The sequence below is a fragment of the Trichoderma breve genome, chromosome 2, assembly GCF_028502605.1.
Source record: "Trichoderma breve strain T069 chromosome 2, whole genome shotgun sequence".
NCBI lineage: Eukaryota > Fungi > Ascomycota > Sordariomycetes > Hypocreales > Hypocreaceae > Trichoderma > Trichoderma breve.
Window position 1 is genome coordinate 3,466,330 of NC_079233.1, and position 17,275 is coordinate 3,483,604.

General features: G+C 50.4%; 7 protein-coding genes across 7 annotated transcripts; 4 read left to right on the forward strand and 3 right to left on the reverse strand.

Moving 5' to 3' along the window:
• Nucleotides 1-322: 322 nt before the first annotated feature.
• T069G_03256 (short chain dehydrogenase domain-containing protein) lies at nt 323-1,294 on the forward strand (the record flags this gene model as incomplete). The annotated part of the gene is made up of 1 exon (XM_056170466.1): nt 323-1,294. One exon carries the CDS (start codon nt 323-325, stop codon nt 1,292-1,294), a length of 972 nt encoding a protein of 323 aa, XP_056031358.1.
• Nucleotides 1,295-1,454: 160 nt separating this feature from the next.
• T069G_03257 (prolyl oligopeptidase family domain-containing protein) lies at nt 1,455-3,584 on the reverse strand (the record flags this gene model as incomplete). The annotated part of the gene is made up of 3 exons (XM_056170467.1): nt 1,455-2,550; nt 2,616-3,373; nt 3,474-3,584. 3 exons carry the CDS (start codon nt 3,582-3,584, stop codon nt 1,455-1,457), a joined length of 1,965 nt encoding a protein of 654 aa, XP_056031359.1.
• Nucleotides 3,585-4,399: 815 nt separating this feature from the next.
• Nucleotides 4,400-6,439, forward strand: T069G_03258 (alpha/beta hydrolase fold domain-containing protein; the record flags this gene model as incomplete). Its single annotated transcript, XM_056170468.1, has 1 exon — nt 4,400-6,439. One exon carries the CDS (start codon nt 4,400-4,402, stop codon nt 6,437-6,439), a length of 2,040 nt encoding a protein of 679 aa, XP_056031360.1.
• An 821-nt stretch (nt 6,440-7,260) lies between these two features.
• On the reverse strand, nt 7,261-8,493 carry T069G_03259 (uncharacterized protein; the record flags this gene model as incomplete). The annotated part of the gene is made up of 1 exon (XM_056170469.1): nt 7,261-8,493. The coding sequence occupies one exon, from the start codon at nt 8,491-8,493 to the stop codon at nt 7,261-7,263; it is 1,233 nt and encodes a 410-aa protein (XP_056031361.1).
• Nucleotides 8,494-11,250: 2,757 nt separating this feature from the next.
• On the forward strand, nt 11,251-12,967 carry T069G_03260 (protein kinase domain-containing protein; the record flags this gene model as incomplete). The annotated part of the gene is made up of 2 exons (XM_056170470.1): nt 11,251-12,824; nt 12,907-12,967. 2 exons carry the CDS (start codon nt 11,251-11,253, stop codon nt 12,965-12,967), a joined length of 1,635 nt encoding a protein of 544 aa, XP_056031362.1.
• Nucleotides 12,968-13,751: 784 nt separating this feature from the next.
• T069G_03261 (uncharacterized protein) lies at nt 13,752-14,515 on the reverse strand (the record flags this gene model as incomplete). The annotated part of the gene is made up of 2 exons (XM_056170471.1): nt 13,752-14,269; nt 14,377-14,515. 2 exons carry the CDS (start codon nt 14,513-14,515, stop codon nt 13,752-13,754), a joined length of 657 nt encoding a protein of 218 aa, XP_056031363.1.
• Nucleotides 14,516-16,232: 1,717 nt separating this feature from the next.
• On the forward strand, nt 16,233-17,138 carry T069G_03262 (uncharacterized protein; the record flags this gene model as incomplete). The annotated part of the gene is made up of 1 exon (XM_056170472.1): nt 16,233-17,138. The coding sequence occupies one exon, from the start codon at nt 16,233-16,235 to the stop codon at nt 17,136-17,138; it is 906 nt and encodes a 301-aa protein (XP_056031364.1).
• Between the last annotated feature and the right edge of the window lie 137 nt (nt 17,139-17,275).

Genomic DNA, 17,275 nt, shown 5'->3' on the forward strand with positions numbered 1-17,275 from the left:
GCTCTGAAACACGGCTTCTCTTTGTCTCCAGTGGAATGCACAGGTGTCGACCTTATGCATTTAAACGGACTCTTGCTGCATTCCCCTCATTCGCTGTCCAACACACGAGCATCCTTGCTGGGTCGGCTATAAGAAGTGTTGTTGGTCGCTGATTAGGGGCAAATCTCCAAGGCTCGCTGCCTACATATTCCTTCGTTCAACTGGGAGATTACGAGGCAATTCTTTGCCAAATCCATTGCTCATATCATATCAAGAACGATCCCTGCAGACCTCCCATTCTACATAACATTTGCCTCTGTTTCAGGCTCATCGCAGCGTCGCCATGGGAAACCAGTGGTCGCAGTTTTTCCCACCAAAGCCGACATTCACAGAGGCCAATGTAGGCTCTCTAGACGGCAAAGTGGTCATCGTCACCGGTGGCTCCTCTGGTATCGGGTTTGAACTTGCCAAGATACTATATCAAAAGAACGCAAAGGTTTACATCGCCGCACGCGATGAAGAGAAGACCCGCCAAGCTATCGAAGACATCAAAGCTTTGGGCCCCTCCAGTGGCAGCCTTGAATTCCTTCTCCTGAAGCTAGACGACTTGAGCAGCATCAAAACTTCAGCAGACGAGTTCAAGGCAAAAGAATCCAAGCTGCATGTGCTCTGGAATAATGCTGGTGTCTCTCAACCGCCAGCTGGCAGCGTCTCAGCTCAGGGCATCGAGCTGCAGTTCGCTACAAACTGTCTGGGGCCATTCGCCTTCACACAGCTTCTCCTACCGCTTCTTGAAGCAACAGCCGCAGACGAGGCAACTCCCAAAGGCTCAGTTCGCGTGGTGTGGACCAGCAGCCAAGTCATGGAGCTCTCAGCCCCAACTGACGGCATCATCATTGATGAACTCCGCACACCTCCCAAGGATCGAAACCGCAGCTATACCAATTCCAAGACTGGAAATTATTTCCTCGCTACAGAGCTTGCGCGGAGGGCAGCATCATCGTCTATTGTGAGCGTGTCCTTGAATCCAGGCGCTCTTAACACGAATCTTTTGAAGAATGCGCTTCATCTCAAATATATGGCCTACCCGCTGCTTCATAAGCCCCGGTTCGGAGCCCTGACCGAGTTGTACGCTGGGGTCTCCCCGGATATCAGTCTGGAGAATAATGGATCTTACATTATCCCCTGGGGTAGGATTTCGACCGGCGTAAGGGCTGACTTGGTCAATGCATCAAAGCCCACTGATGAAGGAGGGTCAGGAAAGGCACAGGAGTTTTGGGAGCTGTGTGTTGAGAAAACAAGAGACTACATGTGAATGGTGGTGGATTCGATCTCAATCTAGTGGAGTGTGTCATGGGCAGATCTAGCAACTAATACCATTTGTCAACCTATTCTTGCAAACTAGCTCTAACTTCAATCTTCTTCTTCTACTCAAATACGATTAATCTTATTTACTAGATGCTAATAGGTACACCTTATAGTAGCGTCTTTCTCCACCACTTTTCTTCCTCCACCAGCCATCCTTTTGCACTCGCCGGCTGCCCAAGCATGTGTCCATCGCCTGGAAATTCCACAAGCTTAACATCTTCACCTTTCTTTTCAAGCGACGCCGCAATCAGCCGCGCTTGTTCAAGAGGTACAACGGTATCTTCTTGACCATGAACCAATAGCAGAGGAGCCTTGATCTTATCAACGTGATATAGCGCACTGCGCTCCTTCATGATCTCGTCTTTCTCTTCGTCACTCATGCCCTCTGTCAGCCCGAGGAGCTTCGCAGCGTAACGTGACTCGAGCTTGTGGGTTTTCTCGTCAAATTTCTTCAGGTCCGAGATGCCAGATGCACAAACACCTCCAGTAAAAGTGTCAGGGAAGCGAGTCAAGCACTGCAGAGTGTTGTAGCCACCAGCGCTTGGACCTGTGATGCCAATCTTCCCAACGGAGCCAATCTGGCCAAAATACTTGGCGGCAGCATCAGCATCCGCAGCATCGATATGGCCCCAATTACCCCATAGAGAATTCCTGTATTCACGGCTATATCCTGTAGATCCAGCGTAATTCAGGGCGAAGAAGCCGTATCCCCGCGATGTAAAGTATTGAATTCTGTATGAGATTCCAGGGCCCTTATGACCGGTCGGACCACCGTGGGCATAGATGATGAGAGGGAATGGGACGCCCACGTCCGGCTTATACTTATCATTCGTCGGTTCCCAAAAGAACCCATGGATGGTATGGCTTGGGAATCCTTTGGAGGCCAAGCAGACGGTATGGGGCTTTGCGATGAGCCCTTTTGGAAACTGTTCATCAATAGAGAGACGGAGGATTTCGTTATGCTCGGGTTGGTGAATATTTATCTTGTGTACCGCCTGAGGAACATCGGTTCCGCTGCCCACTACAAGAACATGAGAGTCGTCTAATCGAGCGACGGCGTCCCAGGTGATCTCGCAGAGTCGGTCCCCGTCAACAGCCTCTCTCCAAGAATTGTCCTTTAGATCTATGGTTACGAGGCGTGCCGTGCCGTTTGACGTCACGGTCGCAACTAGGAACCTTTCCGTGACGGGGACAAAAGTACGGCTACATCCACGTTAGACTATACCATCTTCTCAAAGCAAACAAAGTCGTTGATTTCAAGATCTCACCTTCCCTCCAATAACAAGACTTCTCCTAGTTCAGATGTTTCCAAGCCCTTCAGCTCAATCTTCTTTGGCTCAGCCTCTGTTTTTTCGTAAATAGTTGGCTCCAATTTAAATAGCTGACGATAACCACCGGTTTCCTGGGCAAAGAACAGAGTATCTCCATCAACACCCCATCGTGGCTCAGTGACACTCTCTCCCTTTCCACCGGCAACAAGTCGTTCGCCCCGGATAGTGCCAGCCAAGTAAAAGTCGGCAGTATATAGTTTACAGGCGTCAAAGAGGAGATTCGGATGGTCCCACTCAAGCCATGCAATCTTGTCGCCTTCTGTATTGAACTGTGGCATCCAATAAAAGTCGGCGCCTGAGGCAATCCTCTCAACTTGGGCAGTCAGAATGTTGATTGCCACGAGATAGTTTCTGACCGTGGCCGGGGTGTCTTCAGTGTGATCTTCCTCAATCGCTAGCACCCATGGGTTTTTGGTGTTTGCACTAAAGCTAGAGTATCGCAATACGGGAGATTTGAGTAGCACAGAGGAATATTTGGCGTCTGGTTCCAAGATCCTCACCGCGTTGTCTTGGTCCGAGAAGATGAGCCGCCCATCTGGGAGGACATCGTACAAACTGGCGCCGTACTCATAGACGGTACTCTGGCAGCTCACATCTGAAGGAAGAACTTCATTCAGGCTGCCATCCTGGGCAGCTTGCACAATGGCTCTTCGCGCTCCATTGGTCTCTGTGAAATAAGCCCGTCCAGTGCGTGGCTATTGAAGCATGTGGTTAGCTTTTAGTAGGCGTGATAGATGTACATAGTATTCATATCTAATAGTAGAAGCATGGCATTGGCATGGCGATCTGACTTACACAAACACGAGGAGCTGCCAGAGACCTGACTTTGGAAACCACAAAATCAGCCGAGATGGGCGATTCCCAATCGCCGTAGCTGGACGAGACAACCTTCTTGTTCACCAACATGGTTGGGTGGGGTAAAGACGTGAAGACGGAAACGCCTCTCAATTTGCCGTGTACCGCCAGGACAACGAGGAATTTATTTCGACAATCCCGGCAATGTCGCGAGGAATATTGGAAGAGACTTGAGATTGAAAGGTACAGATGGTTGCTAACTTAGTCTATATATCCCGATGAGAAAGACACGCCCCCCTCTGGAGAAGGCGCCCTTACATGATGCATGTATACTGTGCAACTTAGATACACTGTGCTTGAACAACAATTCCATCTCCACGAAGGATTCGGGGTACTCTTTCCGAAGCTTGAATCACAGCTGTTAAGACAATACCAACCAGAAGCAAGATATAGAAGTGTCTATTCTCAACAGATTAAGAGCCAATGTTTCAACGGCACCAACGATGCCGCTGGTGGTGACAAGGCCAATGCGCAAAGGGCCACCACACGATGTGGTTTATACAGGTACCGTATCAGTACAGTGCGGGTCTTCTGTGTTAAACAAGTGCAATACCACTAAGCTCACGCTCTTATAGTAATCTGAAAACTATTTCTCATCAAGGTACTTGAGCAATTAGGCTGTTCGTGCTATCCAGCAGGATCCCTGAATGAATCTCGCGTGTACCGTCTTAATCCGCCCCTCACTCATCCCGTCCTCAGCATCCCGTATCGGCCACTAACAAAAGCCCCCGGTCACTTGCGTGCGCGTCTCCGGGTACCTTTGTTAGCATAAAATGGCGTGAGCTTCTCCGAACAGGACCAACCCATAGCTAATCCCAAGCTCCTCTCTCAGCTTCGTCAAGCTCCGATCAAGGAGAATAGACAAGATGGAAAAGGTAGAAAATACAGCTTTACCGGCGGGTGCTTCTGCACCACAGGCCAGAAGACGCAGGTCCTGGCATCTCAGGGCGGCCTGCGTTGCTGGTCTCGTCTTGTTCGCGGGACTCTACCGCCTTCATTCAAAGCCTCATCTTCCTCATCACCCTGATCATGACCACGACCATCGCCATCGCCATCACGGCCATGGCCACAAGAGAGCTTCTCCCTATGGGAAATTCCCCAAGCCAGATGATCCTTTCCACTTCCTTCCATGCACAAGTGAGACGCTTCCTCCTGCTCTTGATGACAACCGTCCGGTGAAGAGCTGGTCGAAGCTCTTCGATCCAAACCCCAACCACTGGAGCTGGGGCAACAAGACGGACGAAGACGCGAATGCCATTTCAAAACACGACCCTTACGCTGGACGCGGCATCTACTTGTGTGGATGGCTTGATGTTCCACTCGACTACACCAACGCTTCCGATCACCGCATCAGTCGACTTGCGGTGACAAAGTATCAGGTTTCTGGACTCGCCCCCGTTCATGGCCGCTCCAAGCCTACCACTGGCCACAAGAGCGAGCGAACCATTGTGGTCGAACCTGGTGGTCCCGGCGGCAGCGGAACGTCTCTGGTCTGGCGATCCGCTGAAATCTTCACTGAGCGTCTCAGCGGTGGCGCATTCGACGTGTTAGGATGGGATCCTCGAGGTGTCAACACGACTCTTCCCGCACTCTCTTGCTTCCCATTTGACGCCGATAGAGATCACTGGTCACTGCTTACTGGACAGTACCGCGAGGTTCTTGGTTCGCCAAGAGCTCAGCTCGAGGTTGCTGATGCCATGAACCAGGCAATCTTCAGCGCTTGCTATAAGACGCACGGTGATCTGCCCCGGTTCGTCAGTACAGCCTTTGTTGCGCGCGATTTGGAAGAGATTCGCAAGGCTCTCGGAGAGGATGAGCTCACGGCACACATGATCTCATATGGCACTGGCATTGGGCAGACGTATGCAAACATGTTTCCGTCAAGCGTTGGCAGGATGATTTTGGACGGCACTGAGTATGTCAAAGACCACAGGCTTCTGGGTGGTTTTGGCTTTACTGCTTTGGACAATGCCACTGATGCATGGCACGATGGCTTCCTTGGGGAGTGCATCAACGCGGGACCCGAGCATTGTGATCTAGCGAAGCCAGTCGACGGCAAAGCTGTCACTCTGGAGAGCCTGGAATCTCGTATGGAGAACCTCGTTACTTCCCTCATTACGCGACCTGTGGTAGGATATACGTCCTTCAGCGGACCATCCATCATCACATACTCTGCCTTGGTGGGTGCCATTTATAGCTCGCTCTATAATGCATTCTCATGGCCCGCTCTGGCATCCCTCCTCTACGAGCTGGAAGCTGGAAATGCCACCCTTGCTTCCGCCATGCTTGAACATTCGGCATGGGAATATGATCCTACTCTGCCAGCCATTCCCAACAAGAGGCCTTCAACCGACGAGCTGACCTTTTTGGTTATTTGCTCGGACGGATATGACGCCGCACTGCCCGAGGACGGCCTCGACTGGTGGGACTCTCTATGGACGAACATGACTGCCAAATCCTGGATCTCGGGCAACTCTCGCTTTTTCTCTGTTTTCCCATGTCAGCGCTTCACAGAGTATTGGCCCACGCCAGCCGAAGTCTATCGCGGCGACTTGAACGTAACTCTCAAGAACCCCGTCCTTCTCATCGCGGAAACATATGACCCTGCCACGCCGCTGCGAAACGGCCGACGACTGCTCAATGAAATGGGCACCAACGCTCGCCTGATTGCGCACCACGGCTATGGCCACTCATCGCGGGACAAGTCCGACTGCACAGATGCCATTGCGAAGAACTTCATCCTGCACGGAGAACTACCTGATGAGCAGGAAACGGCGTGTTACGCTAATGAGAAGCCGTATCTGTACGGCGTGGACAAGGGCAAGGCGGGTGAGAAGAAGGATCCGCTGGCGATTTGGAGTGAGCACATCAAGGAGCTGCCATACCTCAATCCTCGTCTAGTTTAGAGAGAAGAAGATGTAGCGATCACATGCCATTTTACTGTTATTTTGTCTAGAAAGATGGTTGAACACCTGATTTGTAAAGCATGATATCTTGTGTATTATTATATAGTCCTAAGGGTATCATCCGTTTATGTAAAACATTTAATCAAACACAACTTACCTAAAAGAAATGTACCTCTTATTAAGACGAAGGGAAAACAAAGGTAGCCATCTATAGTCCAACTCCAGAGGCATCCCATCTAAGGCGCCGTAGGGCTGACATGGGATGGGCCACCAAGTCAGGGGGGGCACGTTGTCGTACACATACGCAGTTAGCTCATTTCCAGCCTTACTTCCAAACACCACCGATTAAAACAAACGCCCATTAACCAAATAAGGCGGGCGATTAAGAAAACAAAGAAACGATTCGCAGAATAAAGAAGAATTTAGACAATTATGCAAGGGGTCGTGACGTCATTCACCCGCGAATAGAGAGGGCTCCTGGTTCCTGGATTTCCATGTGACCCCCTTGCGCAAGTGATGTCTGTGATCACAGGTTCCGAGATCCGTGATATGCTGCGCTCACTCGACACGATAAAAAGCAAAGAAATTTGAAACAAACGAATATTAAAGCCATCATAGAAACTTACCGGACGATGCTAACACTGATATTAATAGCAGTAGCGCACCACAAGGGTCATGGTTGATGACATCACCACATACGGGCGAGAGACTGTGACTTTTTTGGTTTTGAAATCATTAGTGTCATACGACAGATATGTACAATCAACATCATAGTATATATACAAGTACAGCGCGCCGCGCCGTTCGCCTGCCTCCTCGAGTCAAGCCCCCCACCTCCGACCGCTCTTGGGTCTCCTCCTAATAGATTCTCCCAGCGGTTGCTTCTGTATTTTGCTAAGCGCCTCCTCCGGACTCCTCCGAACATCGTGAGAAGGGCTCCCCTCTCGTCGCCGACCAAGTAATAATCTTGGTGATGGGGAGCGACGGTAAGATGGACGCTGTTGAGAAGGGGATAATTTTCGTGGCGTAGGGATTTTATAGTCGAGATAACTTGAAGATTCAGGGACTTGCCTGGGTGTGGGGGTGTCGGATTCAAGGGTATCATAGGAGGTATTGTTGAAAGAGGTTGGGGTATCGAATGAGTCTAAAGTGCAGAAATCGTCTTCGGGAAGCTGGGCGGTAGGAAACTCATCGTCGTCCTCATCACCGTCTGTTACAATGTGTACAGGTAGTTCTTCCTTGTCGTCAGCGACATCCGCGGGGTCGAAAGAAGATCGAGTCTCCGCAGAGTCACAGACAGATGTGACTGTGGTGTCGCAGTCGTCGGATTGAGATGTGTCGTCATCGTCGCGAATCAAAGATCGTCTGATGAAGCGAGCACTTAGTCGGCCAGAGTCCGAGCCGGAAAAGGACATGGATCGCGAGGGTGGGTTGGTTGAAGTGAATGTTGGTGAATCAGCAGATTCCGCTGGAGAACCCTCGGATTCGGGTGAGAGAGGCATATCTGGCGCATTCATTGCGCAAGGCTCCGCCATAAGGGAGCCATGGGGAAAGAAATCGTCGTCGTCGACAAAGTAGGGTGCATCGGCGGCGCTGCTGGCCTTGGTGCTAGTGGTGTGAATAGAATCGGTCTCGGAGAAGGACGATGACGTAGACGCCACGGAGCCGGGTCCATGGCGTTCGAGGTAATCGTCGGGGAGGTAGCTTGCAAAATATCTGACAATAGAATCGTAGGACTTGGTACGAAAGAGCTGGAGGGCGTGCTGCCACTGGTCAGAACCTATCAACTTCGGGTTGGCAATGATCTCTACAGCGAGCGATTCAAGAGACTCCTCGAGTTCGGTGATCCGCTGCCGCTGCCGAGCCGCCATGAAGCGATGGAATTCTTCGGCCGTGTCCGCATGCTGAGATATTTCGTAGACGTCGTGATGGAAGGCTTCAGGGTCTTGGAGGGTGTAGGTGATGGTGTTGTACTGGTCGTGTAGTGTCGTAAATAAATCGTCCCTCTTAAGGCCAAACTTCCAGGCCGGCCACGACAGGTCGGGATCGTCCATGTTGTAAGTCGGGTCGTCGAGAGGGACGGAGAAGTGCGAATTCGGTGGATGTGCAGAATAACAAAACAAGTGTGTCAAATCAAACAAAGGAGCCCTGGTGTCATGGAAAGACGGCTCGTCTAGAGCGAAATACTTGAGATCATGGCCATGGCGAGAGAGTCACTGACGAGTACCACTAGCAATAACTGACTGATAGTGCTCGTGTCTTCGTGATGATTTGATTGCGTGGAGAACTGTATATGTTGCAGAGTGATGTCGCCAGGGCCCTTGAGGTTCATCTCATACGAGTGCAGCAGCTGGGGGGAGGCGCGCGTATACCCATTGCCCCAAGCACCCGATCGTGAGACCGTTGCAGCCTGAGGCAGACAATTTGCCATCCACTTGCCCATCTGTGGTTGGTTGGCTTTTTCGGCTGCAGGCGGCGCTAGATCTAATCGAGATTAGATTATTCCTAGCGCGATGCGGGCTCCACCGAGTGAGTCCAATCAGTGAACGGTGGCTGAATCCTGAAAGCTTGGGCTGTGCGCGCTAATGCATGGCCGTTGTTCAGGTTGGATCAAACCGTAACCAACGCTGGAGGGCTGTAGGGCTCATTGTTATTATTGCAACCGTACTCGGGAAGCCCTTTGGAAGGGCCAATGAGTGTGATGCGATTAACCATACAGGTTCCAATATCAAGTAAGCGCAATACTCGGTATCTCTTCAGCAAAGCGCTTTCAAAAGGCCACTTCAATTCTTACTTGTTCCATCTTTAACTCGCCTCACCTGTCCCTCCGCGTTTGGCGCTGCTGCGTCTGTGTGTGTGCGTGTGTGCGCATAAACACTCCCTCACGCACACTTTGATTGGAATCCGGCCCACTCCTATGCAGACAACACATGGATCACCCCCTTGCTGATATCATGGACCAACATGATACATCCCTGTTCTCTGCCAATAGCCTCAACTACAGTGGCGTTGTTGCACACCACACTGTTCAGCTGGTGCGGCCGTTAACGGCGGCGACAAACTCTCGCACCCTGGTCGGGAGAAGAAAAATCTGCCCAAAGGATGACGCTCGTACCAATCGCCTGCCCATCGCTTCCGGGAGGGCTGTGGCTGATGCACCGTTTGCCAGCCCTTCTCTACGCCACCGTGATGGAAGTGCTAGAAGCTCTCAGAATTTGAGCGGCAAGTGACCTCATGGCCAGGTACTGGTGGCCTCTGCTGGGCAACACGAGACGCCCATCGTGACGGCTTCACGCTGACGATTACGGAGGCAGAGGGTGAGAAAGACGCATTCCTCCAGGCAGCTGAGACAACCCTCCCACTGAACTGGGTGAGTTGGCCTTTTTTTGATCAGGAGGATGCCGTGAGCGCCGAACTCAGTTCAATACAGTTTTCACTGGATCCCGAATGATTATTTACGGTCATTCGCACGACCTGCGCTGACGGTTGAGGCTCTTCTCCTCTCTCTTTCATCTCATCATCAACGCTCTGAGGTGTATCACGTGCAGATGAGTCAGCGCCGAAGCAGCTCTGATTCTCTCTGTCCCTCATGCGGTCGATGGCTTCACAGCACCAACGTGAAAGAGAGATCTGGTGAGTTGCGCGCATGCAATCTGTTCTCATCATTTGCTTGCTACCGACCCTGCCTGATCTATTGATGCCATTTACTTTACCACTACTCCGTATCGCAGTGAGAAATGTGATGAATACCAAAGTTTGTTTCGTCAGCAAGCGCTGTCACAGATAGCCGACAGGTCACTACACAGCAAGTGCTGGCGCAAATGATACTTTCAAGCCTATCGCTGGGTCAGATGGCCTCGTGGAATACGGGGTAGTGAGTGAGAGGCCTTGCGGAATATGCTCCAAGAGGCGCAGTCTAATGAACGCCGCTCCGCCTCATTCCATCGTCTGGCCATTCTCTCTCTAGGCCTGTTCTGCCCCAGGTCCAACTTACCAATCCCGCCTTGTCAGGGCTCCGTGTGGCCCTCCCGAGCACTCACAGACAAGCAGCTCCCGCTTCTCTTCTGGGGGGCTAGAAGGCTAGAACCAACCAGCTGCTGGCTTGTTAATCTAGCAATCTAGTTCCCGCCCCGTCGCTGCTCATCGCGTGCAGTCCAGTGTCTCGTCCGCGGTCCGCAAGGCACCCGGTGCCCACTGGCTTGGTGGTTGGCTGCCTTTTTTTCCATTTTCAAGCGTTCCTATTTGTACCTGTCCATGACTGCTTGTAGCGGCTGAGACTCCATCACCAGGCCTGCAACATCTGACACTGGCTACCATGACCATGACCATGATATAGCGCTTTGGCTGCTCGTTCCTTGCATTTATTGTGCGCCTGGACGAAAGCTGGCCTCTTTTCTCTCCTTTTTCAACCAAATCCTACCACCGGTTGTGCTGTTTATTACTCGCTGCCGCTGTGACACATCTTGCACAAGCAACCCTTCCGTTGACCCCGCTGCAGCTCTTCTGCCTTATTTTCCCACACTCTGTTCCTGTTCCCTCTCGACCGGCTTCTGCCTGGACGAGTGCCTGTTGGAGCTGCATCAGGCTTCTGAGTACTACTACATCCAACATACCCTCAGGCTTCAGCCCTTCCCGCACGCTTATTTCCACCTACCCGCCCAACCAGCCTGCCTGCCTTGCCTGCCTGCCTGCTCCCCTCTTATTTCTGAGGCACTCACTGTTGCTCATCACCACTTCGGTGCTGTCTTGTAGACACATTTGCATCACCAACCGGTACATGGGCCTTTGGTAAGGCACCATCTGCCATTCTCATGTTCGAATCCAGGGCCGAGCCCTCGGAGGGGGTCTCGGAGGAGAAGACAGAGCCCTTTTCCCAGTCAGAAATCGAGGCCCGATTCCACGGCGTCGGAGTCGATGAGCCAAGTATCCCCGCAGATCCAGAGGCTGTCCCGCTGGACGTCTTGCAAGTTGAGGATCACCACCACAAGCAAGGCATCCGCATCCTCGTGCGGCCTCTCACCAAGCTTCCCGGCACGCGCTCAGTGAGCCCCGGCAGCGACAATTGCCAGTGGCTAGCTCTCCGCGCCGAAGTGGCTTCCTCGGACAAGCCTGAACACAAAGTCCTGGCGGTGACTCAGACCTCCAAGGACATCAAATTCTCAGTCAGGATACCGGGGTCTGCCGAAGACGACTTGTCACGGCCGCCACTGTGGTGTGAACTCTATTACGATCCTGCCAGCGACAAAGTCATCTTCCTGAACAGATCGGATGTGCCCATCTTGCTCGGCCGTATACTATCTCATTCCGCCGCCGGCAGCCCTCCACCCAGCGAACGCCATGTCATCAACCCGGGTCTCGCCAAGGGCCTCAGACCAGGCACCTTTAGGATCAAAGTGCGAGATATTGCGGTACTGGACTTTCGCATTCTGGAAAAGCGGCCCATTACGATTTACCAGGAGCCAATTTCCTTAGCAGTGCCCGAGGACTCGCTTTCACCATCAGTATCATTCATCACTTCCGACCAGGTCAACACAAGCATGAAGAGAGCCCTTACCCCGGATGAAGACATAAAAAGAGCCAAACGCCGCATCTCGGATGCCGGCAATGGAGCCGATGACGGCGTCATCATGTTTTTAGGTCCGGCAGAGCCCCTTGTCTTCCCCCTTCCTAACGCGAGGGAAGGCAAGGAACTGGCTGCGTCCACTGGCCATGCTCTCTTGGATGCAGGACAAGGCGAAACGATTGCCGTACCCAGTGTCTGTGAACTTGACGAATATCAGCTGACCAAGCGCGAGCCCATTGCACAGACGGCTCTGTCAGCAGTCTACACTGCGTCACACTCCCAAGTGCCGAACAACATAGTCACTGTCAAGGTCCTCAAGACCAGAGTTGCAAACCCAGACAACAAACCACTGGTACATGAACGGAACGTCATCCGCCAAGCAGACATGTGGCTACGAGAGTGCCAAAGCCAACAGGACCTGCAACACGAATCTATTGTACGCTACTACGGGGGTGACGCCAGATTTCTGAGTCTCTACATGGAGCACATCGATGCCAAGGACCTTACTGCCGCTGCCCGGTGGAGAAACAAGGGCGATGATGAGTTTGTAGGAACACGAGAAGACTCCATTCGAATTCTACGTGATATTTCTAGCGCCCTCAGCTACCTCCATGGTCGCAAACTGGTACACAATGATATCAAGCCCGCGAATATCCTGTATTCGCCCGAGCGTGGTGCCGTGCTATGCGACTTTGGACTGACCACATTGGCAGCAAGCTCGCCTTCTGGGGGTGGCACTCCGTACTACATCCCACCTGAGTTCATCACTCGCAAAAGCCGAGGCCCAGCCTCAGACGTTTGGGCTTTGGGCGTCACGATGCTGTACACAATGCGCTTCATTAAATTCCCAGATTCGCGCGCGCGCAGACAACATCCCAAGCCGCTATACTGGCAAATTGCGCAGATCCACGGCCAAGCGGCGCCTGTTTCCTATAAGCAATACGGCAATGGCCAGCCTGCTGTAAACCAGATGCGGGACTGGCTGACGGAGATTTACGAAGCAAGAGAGAAACTAAACTCCAAGGATCGCTTAGAACGATTGGTAAAGGATATGCTGGCGCCAAATCCAGCCCAGCGCATCACAATGGAAAGAATCGTCAGAGAACTCGCTCTAGAGCAGACGAATACAGCTCGCTAAAGAAGACGAAGCATACAAGACTTAGATGTCTTCAAGAGGTTTTTCTTCTTTTCCTCTTACAGTTTCATATTTGTTTTTACCCTTTGCATTTTCATCATTTCGGGTTATCTTCTTTTCAAACATTTTGACAGTCAACATTGGGATCTGGAGTTCATTTCGGAAGTATATATATACGACATTTACAAGCGCAGATGGCAAGCGTATTTGAAGCGGCACAAGATGGGACATCAAATGGAGTAAGCAGCATGCAGGTATGCGTTTCGGCAATGACTGACTGAAGCAGGGAAGAAGAAATCGACGACCATCCTCCTTTTCTTTTTCCTGCTTGTTTTTCTTTCTTTTCTTTTTTTCCTTTTTCTGTTTGCTCTCTCCTCTCGAGATTTTTTGCTCATGATACCTGAACATTGGAGAAACCACATGTACATAGTTTTACATTTCTTGTACTATTATTATTTGACCTTCGCATGGCAACATTGGCAGAAAGCATACGCATCAGGAGTTGGCAGATCTCGCTACTGCATTAATATCATTATCTTTCAATTCGTGGTATCTGACGTGTTCTTTTGTTCATCTATGTCGTATATCTTCCAATCCATCTCGTATATCCACCTCTAGATGCCCAGCCCCAGAGAGAATGCAACCGCCAGGCCAACAACTGTTGTCAGAACAGTCTTGTCGGTACCCAAAAGGCCAGCAGCATTCTTCTTGTCCTCTGTATCAGTGGCGCCATCCTGGGAAGTACCATTTTCCTGCTGCTCCTTGATTGTGTGCACAACCATGCCGTCCGAAGTCGAGCAGTTGCTCAGGCCCCCAGCATTAGTGGTGAATCGAATATCGGCGCAGTTATACAAGGCGCTGCCAGAATCACCACTCGTGACCACCTGAATAGACGCCAGAGTTCCGTTGGCGATATCGTCAAGGGTCACGGGCAGCTTGTCGATGCAGAGAGTGCCCTTGCCGGTGACGTTGAGGAGGTCAGGGGTGAGGGAGATGTTGAAGTTTGTGGTGTTTGCGCCCAGGCCGAGGTTGATGAAGAGGTATGTCCAGGGGTGATGAAGTTCGAGCTCGATGGAGCCTCCTTCAAGGGGCCAGTTGGTGATGTTGCCGGCTTTGTAGGGAACTCCGCCGCCTATTTTATGTGATGGATTGTTAGTGAGAAAAGGATTTCTTGTTGTAGGTAGGAAGGGGGGAGATGGAACGAGGTGAGCTTGTGGTGTTTTTTGGGGGGAGACGTACAAGGATAATCCCATTGGCTGTACTTGTCCATGTTTTTCTCAGCGAGGGTATCGGCTCGCCACTCGGGATACACAACACTGAAGTGCGCAGTGACGGCTTGTGCGGCGGCCAGGCCTAACAGGAGAGTCTTGAAAGCCATGTTTGATAGATGAAGAAGAGATGGATGGTTAGGAAAGGCGGAGAGAAAAGAAGAGGGCAAAGGACCAAGTGCAGATGAGTAAAGACAGTGCTAGCTAAAGATTGGGATTGCACAGCATACTTATATATCCACAAACTGCAAACGGGGAATGAAAACAAAGTCCAGGAACACAAGCCATGTGGCACTCAAGACATCAAGGGAGGAGGGGACCTGGAGCTAGCAGGCGATTAAGCTTGTTTTGAGCATAATGGACTGCAGCAAATGGGAAGCCAAGAGTCTGTTTAGTTGGCCCATTTTTTCGATAATTCGGTTCTTAGTTTGCTGATTTCTTTGTGGTCTGAGCAAATAATTTCCATTTTGTTTACCGCCACCTTGGTTTGGGGGGAAAGAGTTGCTTGCCGAGGTTTATTCGCACCGGGTTGGTTCCGAGAGGATGATGAGATGGGAGAGAGATTGGGTGCATCTCTTCTTGAAGGAGTGATATCATGCTTAGTCAAGAAACTTGATGAATAAAATGTTCGATCTATGTGTTTTTTACAAATTTGTTTATAAATGTTTCATGCATCTGAAGCAACCTGATCTTCGAGATGGATTGCCTTGTTAGGATTCACACCACTTGTCTCTCGTGTTGACACGCGTTTCATGGCCTCTTTGGGGTTTCACGATCCAACTTGTGCGACGATTCAAAACTTGCTCAAATGCACGCAGGACGCAAAGACCCGGCGCTGGGACCGCACTAAGCCTTTTCTCTTTTCACTCTCATTCGTTCTGTCGATATTTTACTTCCCTTTTTCGTCTCTCTGCATTCCAGCTGTAGAATCCCGTTGCTGCATGTGCATCTTTCCCTAGTACCTTGATGGATTTGGTACCATGTGATAGAGATTCTCAGCTCTTTCCCAATTTTTTCGTAGCATAGGGTCCAAGCTCTCTTAGCATACTCTGTATCTTGTCTCAATAAAATCTGACTGGATAAAATATTCTATTTTTACATGTCGACATGTCAGTCTTAAACTTCAAATAGCATGCTCACAATCTGATGATAGAAGCACCTAGCCTACCCTGTATAAATATCCTTGCCTTGGGGGAACTGTATGATTTGACTCGTATTATTAGATACGGTTCATTAATTGAATATTTTCATTTCACCTAGTCGCGACATCCCTCGAGATATCTAGATTTGAGATAGTAGCGAGATGTAGCGCTACTAGGTGAATTAGAGAAATATGTCTTCGATCTGATTTCATGCTCCCTCTCAGTCTCCTGCCTAGTAGCTCTTCTAAACGAGTCGCCCAATCTCAGCTTTGAATTCCTCGAGCAGCTGGGAATAATTTCCCATCTCCCACCAGAGAAAGTTCAGAGAGAGACTTACTGCCTCTTATATCAGGCCGCGATGCTGTCCATCACGGGTGGTGGCATGAGCAGAGCACAAGTGCCTCGACCGCCTTGGGCAAAATATCGATAGCGATAAATATCTTTCTCTCACTCTCTCACCCTTCATCCATCTTAAAATGACTCTTCCGATCTTCCGATTTTACCCCTCTCTATCGCTCACTTTGCTTTCACATCTGCTTAAACTTGAGTAAGGTTTAAAATTGTCGATCCGCCCTCTCCAACCTTGCCTCAACAATTTGAAGACCATCAGTCTGTGCATATTTTATACACTTTTCTCATCCCGAATTACTGATACTAAACTTTAGTAGCTTTTACATATCCAACCATGCCTCCGACAACGAAAACAGCCAGACAAGAGGCGGAAGAAGAAGAGCCCTCATACCCACCATTCATGTTTACATCTTCAGAAGAAAAGACGCTCTACAAACGGATGAAAGATGCGTTCATGGCAAATTACAAGACCTGGGATGATGAGGCCTGTGAAGCTTGGCCACATCTCGTCGAACATGCTTCACTGGCGCCGTCAACAATTGGCAAAATCACAAATCATTGGATCACCAGAAACATGACCAGTACCAAAGTGACGTGGGCACATTATGTTGCTCTCCGCATTATCTACAAGGGGCTTCTCTTCAAGAGCAAAAAAATGATGAGGCTCATTCGAATGAAATACCCGAGAGCCAACTTTAGCTCGTATGCTTACAATGAGGACTATACTATGCCATTCAAGGCTGAAAAAGAGCAGACCAGGCCACAAAAGACTGAACAAGAGAAGAATCCAAGCATAGCTCCCGCCTCTCAAGATGAACTGAGTGATCCCCTATTGGGCAAACGGAAGCGAACACTGCCCGAGGATACAGGCGGCAAAAGCAATGCCGAGCACAGGAATGCTCCCAAGCCTGTCATACAGAAACAGGATAAGCCACACGCCGCAAGGCACGAAGCTCACGATCCACCAGCCGTTCCAAATAACGAATTGCCAGATATTTTGGAGATACCGGCGGGAAGCTCCAATAGAAGAATGAGCCACCAGGATATGGATCGGGACCGGTTTATGGAGGCATTAGAGACCCACGCAAGGATTGTAACTGAGAACACCAGAGCCTTAGAACGAAATACAAAGGCTGTGGAAAGAAACTCGGAGCTATTTGCGAGATTGACGGAGCAACTGTTGACTCCCGCCGCAAGAGACGAAGATGAGTGGGCATTTATGCGGAATACAAAGAGGTAGCATTTCCAGCTTATTTTTTTGGGCACGAGATGAGTGCGTTTATTATTTCTAGCTACACAATACATCTCTATAATGGAAATGATATAATTCGCCTTCTATTTACAGTCACCAGCATCAACTCATCCTCACTAATTCTA